The sequence below is a fragment of the Brachypodium distachyon genome, chromosome 2 (assembly GCF_000005505.3).
Source record: "Brachypodium distachyon strain Bd21 chromosome 2, Brachypodium_distachyon_v3.0, whole genome shotgun sequence".
Classification (NCBI taxonomy): Eukaryota; Viridiplantae; Streptophyta; class Magnoliopsida; order Poales; family Poaceae; genus Brachypodium; species Brachypodium distachyon.
The window spans coordinates 20,571,627-20,587,495 of record NC_016132.3 but is presented as its reverse complement, the minus strand read 5'-3'; the positions used below and the strand labels follow the sequence as shown (position 1 = coordinate 20,587,495).

General features: G+C 43.7%; 2 protein-coding genes across 6 annotated transcripts; one reads left to right on the top strand and one right to left on the bottom strand.

Annotated features, from left to right (window-relative positions):
• The first annotated feature begins 3,552 nt into the window (after positions 1–3,552).
• LOC100834793 (protein GPR107) lies at positions 3,553–5,240 on the top strand. Its single transcript, XM_014898042.2, has one exon. It carries the CDS (start codon positions 3,588–3,590, stop codon positions 4,956–4,958), a length of 1,371 nt encoding a protein of 456 aa, XP_014753528.1. The 5' UTR covers positions 3,553–3,587; the 3' UTR covers positions 4,959–5,240.
• Positions 5,241–6,200: 960 nt separating this feature from the next.
• Positions 6,201–15,680, bottom strand: LOC100833373 (SAC3 family protein A). 5 transcript variants are annotated; one of them, XM_010232981.3, is made up of 14 exons: positions 15,246–15,676; positions 13,823–14,653; positions 12,675–12,872; positions 12,401–12,610; positions 11,995–12,093; positions 11,380–11,483; positions 10,455–10,620; positions 9,800–10,267; positions 9,528–9,668; positions 8,793–8,852; positions 8,259–8,389; positions 8,042–8,175; positions 7,726–7,955; positions 6,201–6,828 (listed from the first exon to the last, which is right to left on the bottom strand). In XM_010232981.3, exons 1-14 carry the CDS (start codon positions 15,297–15,299, stop codon positions 6,733–6,735), a joined length of 2,922 nt encoding a protein of 973 aa, XP_010231283.1. In that variant the 5' UTR covers positions 15,300–15,676; the 3' UTR covers positions 6,201–6,732. The 5 variants fall into 5 exon arrangements, 4 of the variants coding, with proteins under 4 accessions (XP_010231283.1, XP_010231284.1, XP_010231285.1 ...); XM_010232982.3 differs by having other exon boundaries at positions 6,587–6,828; positions 10,455–10,617; XM_010232983.3 differs by having other exon boundaries at positions 6,587–6,828; positions 12,401–12,598; positions 15,246–15,675.
• Between the last annotated feature and the right edge of the window lie 189 nt (positions 15,681–15,869).

Sequence of the window (15,869 nt, the reverse complement as noted above, 5' to 3'; positions counted from 1 at the left end):
CGGACAGAAGCTGGGATCGAATCAAGCTGGCTGAACACTTCTTCCCAATGGATGTTCATATAATTAAGAATATTCCTCTAGGGCCGAGTGCCAGGCCGGACTTTTGGGCATGGCACTTTGAAAAGAAGGGAATTTTCTCGACGAGATCTACATACCGGATGCTAGTTGATATGAAGAGAAGAAGGGAGGACTGGATCGAGCACTGTGATGGGTGTTCGAATGTTGCTGGTATTTATAAGCAGTGGTCTCTTCTGTGGAAATGTCCTGTCCCGGCGAAGCTCAAAGTGTTTGCATGGAGATTGGCGAAAAACTCAATCCCAACGGAAGCTGTCAGACTCCAGAGAAATATGGCTCAGTCGTCTCTTTGCCCTATTTGTCATGGAGCTGAAGATACTTGGTGTCATGCCCTCATTGATTGCACGATGGCAAAGTATGTTTGGGCGTTGTTAGATGAGGAGTTAACAGAGCATGTCATCTTCAGAGTTTGTGATAATTCTGACGACGCTTTGGGCAATATGGTGGGCTAGAAGGAAGGCAATACATGAAGAGAAGTTCCAAAGTCCGCTGTCCACTTTTGTGTTTATCCAACGTTTCCTTGATGACTTGTCTCTCACTCATGATGTTGTCCATGCTGTGACACCAGGGCCTCCTCCTGGCGGTGGTCGCCTTGCCCAGCCCACCAGCCGATGGTCTCCTCCGCCGGCTGGTTTGTGTAAAATTAATGTGGATGCTGGAGTTGCAAGATCAGGTGCAGAAGGTTCTTGTGCTGCGGTCTGTCGTGATGAATGTGGAAGATTCATGGGAGCCTCTTCGATTACGATCGAGGGCATGACTGACCCTACAGTACTTGAAGCATTGGCATATAATGAAGGCTTGTCTCTGGCCTTGGACCTTAACATCTCAAAAGTTTGTGTTGCTTCGGACTGCTTAACGGTTATCAAGAGTCTACAGCAAGATGATCTTTGCTATTATAGTGCGATCATAAAGGATATTGTGGCGAGGAAGGAGCAGTTCCGTGATGCTGTTTTCAGACATGAGAAGAGAACTCTTAGGCACTGTTTGGTTGGGCTTAAAACTGCTTTTTGACTTTTGGCTTATAAGCCACAAAAGCACCTAAATAGTTGCTTTTGACTTTGGCTTTTTGCTTATACCATCATCTAACAATATCAAGTCAAATGTCAAAATCCAAAACCGAAAGCACCTAATTTGGTGCTTTTGTGTCTTATAAGCCAAAAGTCAGAAAGCAGTTTTAATCCCAACCAAACAGGGCCTTAATATAGATGCTCATAATCTAGCTAGAACGGCGTTACCGCTTTCTGTTGGTCGTCATATTTGGCTTTTAAGTACTCCAAACATTACTTGTATTCCTGTTCAAGTTGGTGTTGAATAAAGCTGGCCTTTCCCCTAAAAAAAACTAAGTTTTTTCTTCGCTCAAAAAAAAACTAAGTTCTTCTCTTCGCTCAAAAAAGAAAACCTAAGTTTTTCTCTCTTAAAAAAAGAGCACTGATCATATCTCTAGCAGGTTACCTAAAACAGTTCACCATTTCTAATAATTGTCATCATTCTTTAAAATCAAGTAAAAACGATTTTTAGTATGTTCACCACCCCATTTTCAATCCCCTAATGTTTTTAGAGAATTTCCGATTTTTTCCTCCTCGGCCTAAAATCTACTCCGCGTGTAACAAAGAACAAATTTCTCTAAAACGCACAGCACAAATGGCACCAACAAAACTGATCTGATCCGATTTTTCCTTCCACAATCCGTTGGCGCACCGTCGCAGGCCATCATGCGGCACCAGTAAGCTTGCCGTGACCCACCCACCCCTCTTAGACCCTTCCCAACCCGATTCCCTGCCATAATCAAGGCTGGTGGCGCCACCCGAAGGCCACCAAACTGCCATTCGTCGATTTGCTCCTTGGGATTGACATGTGGGACTGCTACGCCATTGTGGTGTCTACAAAATGTTAGGGAACCGTTTTTCAGGAACTTACTAGACAAGGGCACAAAAATCTCAAAGTTTCTCTCTCTCGGGTATCCCATTTTTTGGGAACCTGATGGAGATGCTCTAAGCATTGTTCTGTAGATAAGGAAAAAAAGAGAAGCAAGCGTGGTACGCACAGTAAGCCATCCATGGAGTCGGTGCGTGTTACTGTGTTATCCATTCAGGGCTCATTCGGTTTGCAGGATTTTGAAAACATAGGAATAGGAAAAGTGGAGGATTGGAATGCCATGCACATTGCAATCCATAGGATGTTAAAATGAGGTCTCACCTGATGCTTAGAATCCTTAGGAATTAGGCCAATTTGAAACACATTCATTCCTATGAAACGAATGCTACACATAGGAAAAAAATCCTAAGTGTTGAAATCCTGTAGAAATCTTTTAAGAATCCTGCAAACCGAATGAGCCCTCAAGGTGTGCATTCAGTTATTTCGGTTTGATTCAGTTCAGTCAATGTAGTTTTCGGTAAATATGGTTCCGTATTTTAGTTTCGACAATAACCAGTCGATTTCGGTTTGGTTTCGATAATAACCAGATTACCAAAGTTCCCAAAAAATAATAAGGACAAGTAATTTCTTAGTGTTTTAGGAGTGACACATGAGTTTGACTTACGCAAAAGTAAAACATCTTATATTTAGTAGGGATGCTACTGGCAAGAAGCCTCCTACACGAGGCTCCGCCAGCAACGAAACGGGCGGACGAAACCCACTCTAAGAGCGGGTCTCTCCCGATCTCTTCCTCCCTCCCCGGTTACCCACACGCGACCCCCCTCGCGATCTTCCTCCTCCCCCTCCCCTTCCCCCTGTGCTCGTTGCACCGCTGCCGCCTCCTCTCCACGCGCCGCCGAGGGCGCCCTCCTCCGTGCAGCCGACCCCCACCTCGCGCCCGTTGCCGCCCACCGTGCGTCGGATCCGGCTGCCAACCGTGGAGATTTCGGCAGATCTTGCGCTCTCGCGCGTCCTCCTCGCCGGATCCAACACAGGGAGGGCTGAAGGAGGTGAGTTTTTCCTTTTTTTTCTTTCTTTTTCGAAAAAGTAAAAGTTCAAAATAAAAAACATTAAAATTAAAAGTTGAAAAATAAAAACTTTCGAATGAAGGTAAAAGTTCAAAGAAACTAAAATTAAGAACTAAAAAAAATGAAAAGTTAGGAAAAAAATAAAATGTTTCAAAAATAGAAAAAAAGAAAAATTCCGACAGCCAAAAATGAGCTGTCGAAATTCGTCCGCCACTTTTGATCTGGGCGGACGTCCGCCCATTAGCCTCCCTCGCTGCTATTAGGAGCCAAGTATTCCTAAAAGAAAACGAAACGGAATGAGCTGGAGAATAAGAAAACAAAACTCGGACCATTCACACCGAGTCCTGTCGGTACGACTACGATCGAAGTGTGCGAAACGAGCGGAAACTTTCCCCAAAAACACCGGCTGCTACGACTCTCCAAGTCAAACCTCCCCAGCCGACGCTCACCAATCTCAAAGCGCATCCGACACCCGCACGTGGGCCAGATAAGAAGGCCGTGCTCTGCTCCACTAGCGCACACCGACGCACTCCCACGCATTCCCCCCCCCCCCCCCCCCCAGATCTCGCCATGGCCGCCGGCGCTAGCCTCCTTCTGCTGCTGCTCCTCGCCGTCGCGGGAGCCATCGTCCCGCCTTCGGCGGCGGAGATCAGATCGGAGTCCTTCCGGGAGGACCCCCGCCAGTCCATCCTGTTCGAGAAGTTCGGCTTCTCCAAGTCCGGCGCGGTCCGGATCATCCTCACCGGCGCCGCCGTCTCCTCCTCCTTCGCGCGGGCGGACCCCAAGCAGATCGGCTTCTTCCTCCTCGCCGACGAGTCCCTCCTGCAGGCCATCTACGAGTCGCGGGAGCGGCCGGCGCCGGAGAAGCGCGCGGAGGACCCGACCGGCGCCGACGAGCCCGACCTCTCCAGCTGCGTCCTCTCCAGCCCCTACGTGAAGACCCTCTTCACCTTCCACGACATGGAAGGGGGCCACTACAACAAGTCCTTCCCGGTCACCCACCCCGACGAGTACAGCCTCTTCTTCGCCAACTGCGCGCCGGCGTCGCTCGTCACCATGAACGTCCGCACCGAGATGTACAACGCCAACCCGGACGGATCCAAGGACTACCTCCCCGTCGGCCAGGCGCCCCTCCCAGCCATCTACGGCTTCTTCGCCTTCTGCTACGCCGCGTTCCTCGCCGCCTGGGGGTACCTCACCCTCGTCTCCCGCGACCGCGCCTCGGCCAGCAACCAAATCCACCACCTCATGACGGCGCTCCTCGTCGCGCGCATGCTCTACTGTCTGTCCGCCGCCGAGGACCAGCACTACATCCGCGTCACGGGCACGCCGCACGGCTGGGACGTGGCCTTCTACCTCTTCCAGCTCGTCAAGGGCGTCATCCTCTTCGCGGTCATCGTGCTCGTCGGCACGGGGTGGTCGTTCCTCAAGCCCTTCCTGCAGGACCGGGAGAAGAAGGTGCTCATGGTGGTGATCCCGCTGCAGGTCATGGCGAACATCGCCGCCGCGGTGATCGGGGAGACCGGGCCGTTCATGCAGGGGTGGGTGACATGGAACCAGATCCTGATGTTCATCGACGTCGCGTGCTGCTGCGCCGTGCTCTTCCCGGTCGTCTGGTCCATGAGGTCGCTCCGGGAGACGTCCAAGACCGACGGCAAGGCGGCGCGGAACCTGTCCAAGCTCGCCCTGTTCCGGCAGTTCTACACCGTGGTGATTGGCTACCTGTACTTCACTAGGATCATTGTGTATGCGCTCCGGACCATTGCAAGCTACCGATACAGGTGGGCAAGCATCTTGGCCGAGGAGGTGGCCACAATGGCGTTCTACATGTTCATGTTCTACACATTCAGGCCGGCCGAGAGGAGCAATTACTTTTCTCTCGACGACGATGAGGAAGAGGCTGCAGAGATGGTGCTCCGGGAAGAGGAGTTCGAGCTGTAAATTATTTGCAACAATTTTGCTCCATTGGCACCCAGTTCATTATATGTTCTCTCTCCCTGTGAGATTTAATCATTTAACACACGATATATACAAATGTCAGGTATAGATCATGGTCTTGTATGTACTGCAGGGATGCAAGATTATTCATTACTCTTTCCTTCGTAGATTCAAATTTTACTGATCTGATGAGGGGATTAATTGAGCAAACACTACTACGTAGTACCATTTGGGCCAGGTTTGAGATTGTCTGCTTCTGTGTGGCAATCAGTCATTTCATCTTGACACCTTTGACTTTTGCTTATCTTTTATGATATGATGTTCTACTCGTATGAGACCGACCTCAAGTCTTTCCACGTAGGGCTTAAGGCCCAGCATTAACAACATCGGAGACGCCCTGATTTGCCTCTCGTTGCATTCGAATTTCGAAGTAACATCATTTCGTTCTCTTTTCGCTGCCTTGAAACATCTTCCGAGTACTTGCAATGCTATTACTCCCTCCGATCCATGTTAATTGTCTCAAATCTGTCCAAAAGATGTCTAGATACATGTAATATTTCTGTCCAAAAGATGTCTAAATACATGTAATATTTCGACAGATAGTATGGATCGGAGGCAGCAGTAATTTTGTATTTCTTAAATTTCTTGTGGTGTGGCGTTGTCACGGTCACACACCCAGAAAGAAGATCGAGGGTAAGTACAATTAAAATTAAGCGAAGCATTCTAGTTAGGCGTGTCCGCGTGTGTACTGGATGGGACAGCTTGCTTGGTACTGCATCAATGTCCAGCTTTTTCTTCCAATAATTCAAATCTATAACAACTAATACACGACCATGAAAGTGAAGAAAAGCTGAGCTGAAGGGACAGAGCATGGAAGGATCTTGAGATGCCGTCGGTGAGCCTAATTCCCATTCCTAACTGGAAACTGAAAGAAGAGCAGTGGATACAATATTGCTGGCGACTACAATGAGATCAGGAGCTAATGACACATTCTTAAAAGGCAGTAAATGGAGCTAGTATGGGTGCCGACATTAGGCCGGTGGTTACCAACCACCTCCAGTAAGGTTGGGATCTTTCAATTCACTGGTACAGTATAGAATTGCTAGTACGGGTGCCGTTTTGAATTTTGGTCCTCGTCGCCTAATTCTACCCCACACGCCGACAATGCAGCGAACGCAACAAACAACTTACAAAAATCTTCCCTAAAAAACCCAATAGCCATAGCAGAATTTACTGATTAGAATATGTACTACCAAATTTCATCAGCTTTTATTCCTCCGTGGGCGAAATGTTTTCATAAATTTAGACGGTCAGCTGTGTTCCTGATAAACTTGTAAACTTTTCCCGTCTTTGTATTTATGTATAAATTGCTTGATACAGACACATGTATTTGTAGTCACTCTAAAACTTTTACTGGCTGCTGCTTCTGTAACATTTCCCATACGAGAGGGGCCTTGGCAGGCAACGAAGTCGTGTTGGCTAACGCTCACAATTTGCGTTTGTGACGGCTCACTGGAATGCAACTGCAGCCATCACTACATCAAATCCACTTGAGCATCACTCTATCCTTGTTCCCAACCTCCTAGCCCGAGAAGCATTCTTGAGCTGATCCCTTTTTTTTTTTTTTTTTTGAAATAGCTGACCGCTCTTACCGTGCGGTGAGCTGATCCATTTCAACATCCCGTTGCACATAACAGCATATTTGCATCTGAAGGTATGCAATACATCCATTTGCACCAACACGCCGATGAATAGATACCCGCAGTTGCACATTCTACTATGTCCGTGCAAAGAAGTCACCAACTGCAAGTGATGCATCACCATGCGCAACGGCATTCTCTGGCTCTGGCATGTAAAGCGTAGTCGAAGAAGCCTGCAATGAGATGTAACGTAATGCGGAATGAACCAGATTAGAACAAACCAACCAGATTAGAACAAACCCAATTGATGAGACAGCACAGACAAATTCATTTGTTACTACCTACTAGCACATCACCTGCGCATTGCTACGGAGTACGGACTAAAGGAAAAAAAATGCAATAGATAATTAAAAGAATGTTCTACTACTTCCTCTGATCCATAATAAGTGTCTTGGATTTAGTAGAAAGTTGTACAAACTAAATACTAAATCTTCGACACTTACTATGGATCGGAGGGAGTATCATTCTTTGTACAATCCATTACCCACTCACATCTCAATGCTTTGGTCTAATCAAATGGCCGTACGGTCTAAGGGTGACATACCTTCACCTATTGAGATCTTTAAAAGAGTAAAGAAAAGCATATACAGACAGGGTTATAGCACATTTCAGCAACACACTGCAAAGTACTCCCTCCGTTCCATAATTCTTTACGAAATATTACATGTATCTAGACACTTTTTAGGACTAGATACATCCATTTTTGGGCAAATTTGAGACAAGAATTATGGAACGGAGGGAGTACTTAATTAGTATTATATGCACTCAATTTCATCCCTACACACTTAGATGACAAGACAAAATCCAAATTTGCAAAATTGAAATAAGACATCTTCATTTGGGGCTGTGAACTAGTATAGCATTAATGCAACTCCGACAACACATGGACCCAGCTAGATATTCTTAACTAAACCGTGAAAGCTGACATTATGATTTAGAAACTATAACCCCGTCCTACTGGCTTAAAACTGAACAAGGTTCAACTTACTGAATAGGCCAAAAATATTCCAGTTGGTATTCATGCAGTCCAACTGATGTGTTTATTATACCGTCCAGAGAGAGGTTATTACCTTCGTGTCTATCTGCAATTCTCCACTGTTATCTACTGAAAGAATAGCACCATGCGCCTTTAACCATATTTCGCATTCATCTGATCTGTCATCCCCATTCAGTACAGAGCCATCAGTATCAATCCTGAGAAATCCCAAAATCTGTGCAACATACACCACAGGTACTGTTGGGCGATAAGATCTAGACATGCATTTTATAGCCTCAAAACGCATCCGCTCCACATATAGTTCTGTTGAAGGGGAGAGCAACAGATATCAAAACCTCATACGAAAATAGAAGTACAATGAAGTGACAGCAAAGGTGGTTGCCCCCTACCCATGAGGCAAGAATTCAAGTTTGGCGCCTGCTTGTATAATTTGAAGAATATGACATAATTGCCTGAGGAAAGAGCAGAATGAACTGCAAGGGCATGCTTGACAGCTCCATCTTGTTTGGCTTCTTTTGATAAGCTGAAATTAATGAATATATCAAATGTAGATCACTTATTATGAACAAAATATGTTTCAATGCACTAATACTTGCAAAATGATACCTTGCCATTGATGACAGCAAGTCTCGTTTATTATTGGAGTGTAGCATGACGCAGAGCAAATTGTAGGCAGAGAATTCAAAATAACAACCCTTGTTTCCCTCTCTATATAGCCTCTTTAGTTGTGACTGGCACTGCAAAAGTTGCACGTATAAATAATTTGAACTAGGACACTCATGCAACAGTGAATACTTTGATTACAAATATAGACATTACAAAACCACAGCAAGTTCCGTTGGCAATCAATATTCATGAACCAGTAGCATTACCAGAAAAAACAATCTTTCTTCTTATTCGAGAGAGAGACAGAGGGACAGAGAGACAGCTAGAGATAGAGTAAATCAATCACTATACCCAATCTGATAACTAGAAAGTATAACCAAACTTGCCACTGCTACTGATAGGAATGCAAAACCTTCTTGGACCTTTATCTTCTATATGCCTTCCTGTTAACACTATGAAGTTGCATAACTATGGCTAGCAAGCAGAACATACGTACAATGATTTGATATGTAGAGAAAGACGAGACAAGCAGACCTGGTTAAATTCAGGTAGATCACCAGCTTGCAATGCTAAACGTGCATGAGTTTCATAAACCTGAAATGAGAAACATGATGTTGTCGACATTAGTATGTTGCATCAAAGCAGCATCAGATGCATTGCGGCCAGCCAGCAGGTAAGAAATACAGAAAAAGACGTGCTGATGAGTGAATCATTTGCAAGAAGAGAAGCCTAATGGAGGAGTTGGCTAGAGCCTAGAGGAGAGTCCAGGAAGAGGACAACTTCAATCAGGATCAGGGTTAGAGATGGAATTAGGAAAGATGCCTTAGAGACCGAAATAGGAAAAAGTAATTCAGAGCAGTTCATATGGATTAGGAAAGTATGGATTCAGATATTCTTACAGCCCCTTGGGTGTCAAGTTAGGAGGTATTGTATATGTGTCTATCATGCAAGTTTTTACACAAGCAACAAGGACCAATATACTCTCTCCAGCTGCTCTCTCATCTAACCTATGTCTATCCAACCAAACGCAGGCACGCCGTCTGGCTATCTTCAGCAAGGTAGTTATCCAAGGTTCAAAACACATGAAGGTTACAGACACTATCATTGCTGAACTTTTATCCTACTGCAGTGCACAACATTAACAGATTTTATTTTCCAGTCAATTGCACGAGTGCTACAACTTATATCTAGTAACTAAATAGACAGTGTACATTTCTTGAATTGTTGTATAGTACACACAGCAGAATGCAATGAAGAATTTAAAACTACCTTGACGGTCAGTTCATTCTGGATTCTCTGAACTGTAAGATCTTGGCGAATAGATTTCAGTTGATCACACTTGTAAAGATAATTTTTGAGAGATGTGTCAACCATGGAAAGGGCCTTCTCCAGGACATGTTCTGGTCTTACCTGCAACGAGCATATTCAGAGAAATAGGCAACTAGAAAGGATGGACAAGCAGCTAGAAATAACAGTGATGGACCGATGCTATCAATGCTTTTCAATTTAGAGTTAAGAAGACAACTGGTGAGTGCTATTACTGTGGAAGGATCAGGTGCTGATGTAAGACGTAGATATCGTTTCTCAATTTCCTGACATGTTCCCTTGACTGTCAGTGCATCCCAATCCATATCCTCCACAGCCAGGCTGCCGCCATCTTCATAATTGCTAGTTACAAGAGCTGAAATAGCTCTTCTTGCGCGCACATGAGCCATAGAATCTTTGTTCGCTGCAGAACTCCTTGATTTTGATGATGAATCCTTACCCTTCTCAAACCGTTTAGATCTATGCTCCCTACGCTTCTTTTCCTCTGGTGAATTTGCTAATGCAGTTGCATTGGTGTAGTATTTGGTTAGACCCTGCTCCTTATCACTATCACTTGAAGTGTTCCCATTTTGCATGGGACTTGAATAACTACCAATCTTTTGCTTCTTGGTAGGCCTTTTGGTAATTTTATTCAAAGGTGTATGTCGAGACTGGAGAAACTTTCCGGCATCCCAATTGTTAACCTGCAAAACATTTAGCTAAATATTCTGAGAGTTTTTACTAAAGCATAAATACAATAATGTGATACTGCATATGTTAGTACTGATAGTTTGAGAATGAAAAGTCAGGAATAAAATGTGGAAGTCCATTCCTCCTTTATGTTGACTGTTTGATGACAAGATTTTTACAAGAGCAACAAGCGATTCTTACCATATTATTACTGGTCACAAAAACACTCTGAGTGCTACCATTCATCAATGCTTTTGCTACAGGCTCCACCTTATCAGTAACATTTCCCTCCAGAACAGGCTCCCACCTACTTTTCAAACGTCTTCTAGGGGTAGATGTTGACAAGGGGCTTGAATTGTTTGCACTGCTGTACAGGACAACAAAAAACAGAAAACAAGCTATCAGAATTCTAAGATTCGGTAAACGACAGAAACAGCAACAAGACCTAATATTCTCGAGTAAAATGAAGGAATCCTAATTACAATTTACTAGCTTTATATGGTGCAACTAGTGGATGCAATGTTGACAGAAAATTAGATGGGTCACCTTCAATTAATCACCTAAACAATGCGGTCAGTTTATTAATACTGCAAGGGTACCTTTCGACGGTCCTTTCGACGGTCAAGGAAAGAGATGATTTCCAGTAATCACCTTTATTCTGTAACATAGCCACATTACCTTCAGTTTATCCCGTTATAAGACTAATAGCATACCCTATTATGCTTCATAATCAGTAAGTGTTGATTTTGGTAATTCTTAACTCAATGATACTTCCACAGTTCCACTGTATAGTTCTCTTTCTCTCTCAGTGTTAAGTCCTATAGAAGTTCAGGAAGTGTCAAAGCCCCTTTTAGTGGCCATCAGATTTTGGTATAGTTCTGTCTAGATTCTCTGATACTTGCTCCGTTTGCAGGAATTTTTGAGCGTGTCAGTTCAAGACAATACAAATATGTCTTAATAGTGTGATCTGGAAAATGTAATCATTATAGAAGTCTTCAATGCACCACAGCATAGTACCAAAAGCCCAATTGAATTAGCCGATGTATTTAAAGTCTCAACAACTCTACATTGTAGCCTTCCAGGTTCATTTTAGGCAGGGGATGGGGAGTGGAAGAGAAGCATGGACCTTGTTTCGGGCGTGGTCAGAAGATTCTCCGGCAATGGGAACAGCGGCTCAGTGTCCCAATTCTTAGTAAGAAGGGTTCCATCAGAAATAGCTTTGTTTGTGATCTGAAAATAAATAAACACAAAGGAAAGAAAGAAACTGATGTTACAGAAGATCAAACATTTTAACCATTCAAATGATGTAGCACAATCAACAAAGAAATTTAAATGAAACACCGGCATCGACGGGATGCCCAGTAACTGAACCGACTTCAACACAGAATTGAAATCAGTCATTTGCTCGTGAATAGCAGCATTTGTAATCATTGGAACATTAAACATCCAATTTGATTAACCATATATCCACCAATACAAGTTGGATAGAACATCAACTCTGTTATGGCCTTAGGGCATAAGCGATGTAAGTGCTTATATGCACTTAGCAAAAGAAAACTGCTTTTGCTGCCACCTAGGAATGATAAGTTGCTAATTTTACAATTTTGATGCACAAGTATGCATTGGTTTTTAACAAGCGTTTGGCAGATAACAAGCCCATCCATAAGGCTGACAACAATAGAATGAATGCAATTTTTACAAATGGTTGCAACTAGCAAAAGCGAAGAAGAAGAAAATGCACCTCTTGTATTATACTCTGGCAGGCAACCTTCTGGGCTTCATCCTTGCAACGGTTGAGATTTCTCATGGAATAATTGCGGAGCGAAAAAGGGAGAGATCTCTAAAAAAAGAAGAAAAAAAAATGGATGGTGATTATGCAAGTACAATAAGATATCACCTGCATCTACTGTGGAGTTGTAAACACAAGACTTATGGCCTTCTTTTGTTATCCTGGTTCAAAAATAATGAACAGATATATTTCGATAGAAATTGAACAGATTTAACCATGACAATCGGAAATAGGTAACCGAATTAAAATGTACTTTAACCTTACACATCCCAATAACTTACTCTTGTGATAAAACAGAGCCCTAGGCATATCAAGTGCTAACAACTATGAAGGATAAAAAAGTAGAGGAGGAATTTACAGCATCAGGAACGTGTTGAACTGCTTTGGCATCGTTCTCCGGCACAGAAACACTAACATAAGCAGGTTTCTTTGCCAAATCAGCACCTAAAATTTTCTTCTCACTCTTTGGTATGACCATAGAGAACCCTGGAGCAATTCGAGGATTCACTGGAACCTGTACTTTGTTTTCGCTGGAAGTATCTGTTGTCAAAGAACCCTGCAAATTTGGCTGAAGATTTTTCAGAAATATGGTTGATTGAGGAAATATTTGAGCTTAAACCTTTGGAACCTACACTCTTATGTTGATCACCATGGTTGTTCACTGGTACATGATTCACATTCATAGTGTTCTGTGGGTATACTGCCTGGTTGGCGTAGTAGTTTTGGGACAATGGTGCACCTGGTGCATGATAACCATATTGGTATTGGAACCCTGAGATCTCTTGTGCAGGTTTGACATATTGATTTTGAGGTTCTAGAACACCTGGTGCCTGTAGAGTAGTAGAATCTAGATGAAAAGTGATTCTCTTCGCATGATGAAGAAATGTGAATAACATGCTATAATTAAGGGACAAAGGGTCCACGAATTAGCATTTCAAAGGCCCCTACTTACAAATTGCAGCCAACAAAACCGCAAAACAAAAGGGGCGTTTTAATCTAAAAATTGCAAGGGGGCGCATGCATTTCTTTTCTCTGATTTAAATATCATTACATGTTTCAGCAAATGTAACAGAATAGTCTACAAATAGAACCCAAAGTAACAGCCCTGGTACATGTAATTGCAACCATAGCAAGAATAGCTACATGGACCAACTTCATGGAGAAGTCAAAAGGCCACCTGATATCTTATGGTAAAGAGAATTATCATCTAGCATCTTATGTCAACTTGACACTGAAAGGCCTATACAAAAGCCCCAACACACATAGATATCTTTTTCCAAAAAATTGTCCCATTTGAGTATTCATGGTTATCCATACATCATGCAGATGATTTTCTAAGTATTTCATATGTCCTAGAAACTTCTCTGTGCACGAAGTGCAGATAACCAGAACCACTGCCACGTGGCTACACACATAAGCTATTAGAACAATTATCATGGATTCTTTTCTCATAGTAAATATCATGGATTCTAATGTGTGATATCATCAAAGACATGTCTGTAATTCATGAGGCTCATGTCAAACAGAATGGCTGCAAATAAATGCATGGAACAATGGTGGATAACTTGAATTTCTGATAACCCTGGTAAGGTAAACCAATAAGCATACATGTGAGATGTGACACAATAAAAGTAACCATCAGAAAGAACATGTGCAATCATTGTCCAGAATAACAAACATGGTTAGATATACTAAACCTTATGCGATAACAATGTCCAGAGTTTGATGGAGAAAGCTGTGCAAAGGGACTGACAATGTAGAGTGAAAGGAAGCGACATACCTGCACAGGAGGTGCAACTGAAGGACCTGAATTACTCTTCCATGATGTAGTACCTGGTGGAGGTGGCTCGCTACTTGGATAGGAGTAACTAGAAACAGTGTTAACAGATCTGTTATCTGTGTTACTGCTCCCAGCAACTGGATTGCCAGCAGAACTTGGCACAGAGTGATTGTAATAATATGGCCACTGATTGTACTGCTGCTGATATGAGAAAGAATTGGCAGGAACTGAACTGGAACTCTGGACTAGACTAGTATCAGAGGATGAGCAGTTCTGGTATGGCTGAGCATAGTTATTTTCTGAGCTTCCATGATTCCATGTGTCGTGCTGATAATAGTAGTTGTTGGTTCCATATCCTGGCGCAGTCTGGTGACCACCATCATTGTAATATGTGTTACTTGTAGGATCAACGTAAGACCCAGAATTCTGAAAGGAAGTAAGAGGCTGATAAGCGGCACCTGAATGTTGATTTGCTCCTCCTTGCTGGGCAGAAGTATTTGTAGTTTGTGGGTAGTTATTATAATAATAATTTGTATATTCTGGAGGATTGTAGCCGTGTTGAAGTGAATTTGAGTAAGGCACGTGAGACTGACTTGCACTTGTTAAGCCCATGGTCGACTGCACAACAGGAGGCACGCTGCTTGCCACATTTTGATTATCCCCTGAAACCGATACATCCCTTTGTGGATCATAGTAAACTGCAGCTTGGCTTTGATTGTCAACTGGGTAGTTCCACGAAACTGTTGCTGCCCCAGTTGAAGAGGACCATGAATGATCCCCGGAAGGTACAGGCGGATAAGCAGGCTGGTTTGTTTGGCACATGCCGCTGACCTGCCATTTGCAAACAAAGGAATCATTATCATTTAGATACATACTATGCACAATGACCAAATTATCACGGACGCAACCACGAACAGAAGGGACAACCTGATTACAGCTTTAATCTAAATGACAAGCTCAGTATTGTGGGGGATAGAACAAGTTTTAGGTCTGCATTCCAGCATTGGTGAAATTTGTCAAAACTAGTGTGATTTTCTGCTACCAGGCTTCCACAGATTCAGTAAAACCAACCTACCACGTACTTTAAACATCATACTACAGCAAGGCCTTCAATCTCAGATAGAGAAATTTTAGCACAAAAGCAAACACAGCCACCTTATGACAGCTAAATTAAAAAAAAAATCATCTTTAGCTTCAGTACATGTACGACACAGCACAGCTGGCCTGCCAATTAAAATTAATGGCATAGCCTATGCTAAAAAAGCTAGAATTTCCTACAACTGCGGTGATTAGCAGGACCAAAACACGTTGCGTCCTAATTACAACGAACATAGAACAAAGAAACAAAACAAGCCAATCAACGGAGATTGGAATCAAACTAGCGCCAATATTTTCTCGAAGAAATAATAAACAGGTCACATACCTCGACGCTCGTGGCGTCGGATCCAGCGGCCGCCGCAGCGCCGTGGCTCGCCATCCTCCCCGAGCTCGAACCCTAACGACAGGTCAACCGCCACCGTGCGACGCACGGCGCGATTCGATCCGTCCAGGGAAAGCGCCGAGGGGCGGAAATCAACAGCTAACAAACCAGAAGCGCGAAGAAATTAGGGAGTAGGTGGCGAACGGATTCAGGGTTGGAATTGGTGTGGTGGAGGTTAAGGCCGTAGGAATTTTTGGGGTGGAAGTGGGAGAACACAGAAAGGGAGGAGACGAGGGGGGGAGGCAAGGAGAAAGGGTAAGAATTTTTCGGGTTTGCCCTTTTTGGATGTGTCGCGTAATCGCGCAGGCAGGCTGGCGTTGCTGCTTGGGTTTGGAACTTGGGACTGGGATGTCGCAACGAGTTCGTCGGAGGAAGAAGAGAACTTGCAAAGACGGGAACTGTCCGGCGCATGTACGGGCCGTGGGCTTTAAGCAATAGTTGGGCTCGGTTTGGGCCCAACTACATGTACGTTTTCTTTATATTTCGAATTTTACAGGAGATTTAAGATTAGAACTACTGAATCAGCATCGCTCGAAAATAAAAACTGAAGTAAGCATGGATAACCGA

Excerpts from the sequence above, each read along its gene's own strand:
- LOC100833373 (XM_010232981.3), bottom strand. The coding sequence starts at position 15,299 with ATGGCGAGCCACGGCGCTGCGGCGGCCGCTGGATCCGACGCCACGAGC. Across the intron at positions 12,873-13,822 it reads CAGTTGCACCTCCTGTGCAG|GCACCAGGTGTTCTAGAACC; the intron begins GTATGTCGCTTC and ends ACTACTCTACAG. Across the intron at positions 10,268-10,454 it reads TTGTGACCAGTAATAATATG|GTTAACAATTGGGATGCCGG; the intron begins GTAAGAATCGCT and ends AATGTTTTGCAG.
- LOC100834793 (XM_014898042.2), top strand. The coding sequence starts at position 3,588 with ATGGCCGCCGGCGCTAGCCTCCTTCTGCTGCTGCTCCTCGCCGTCGCG.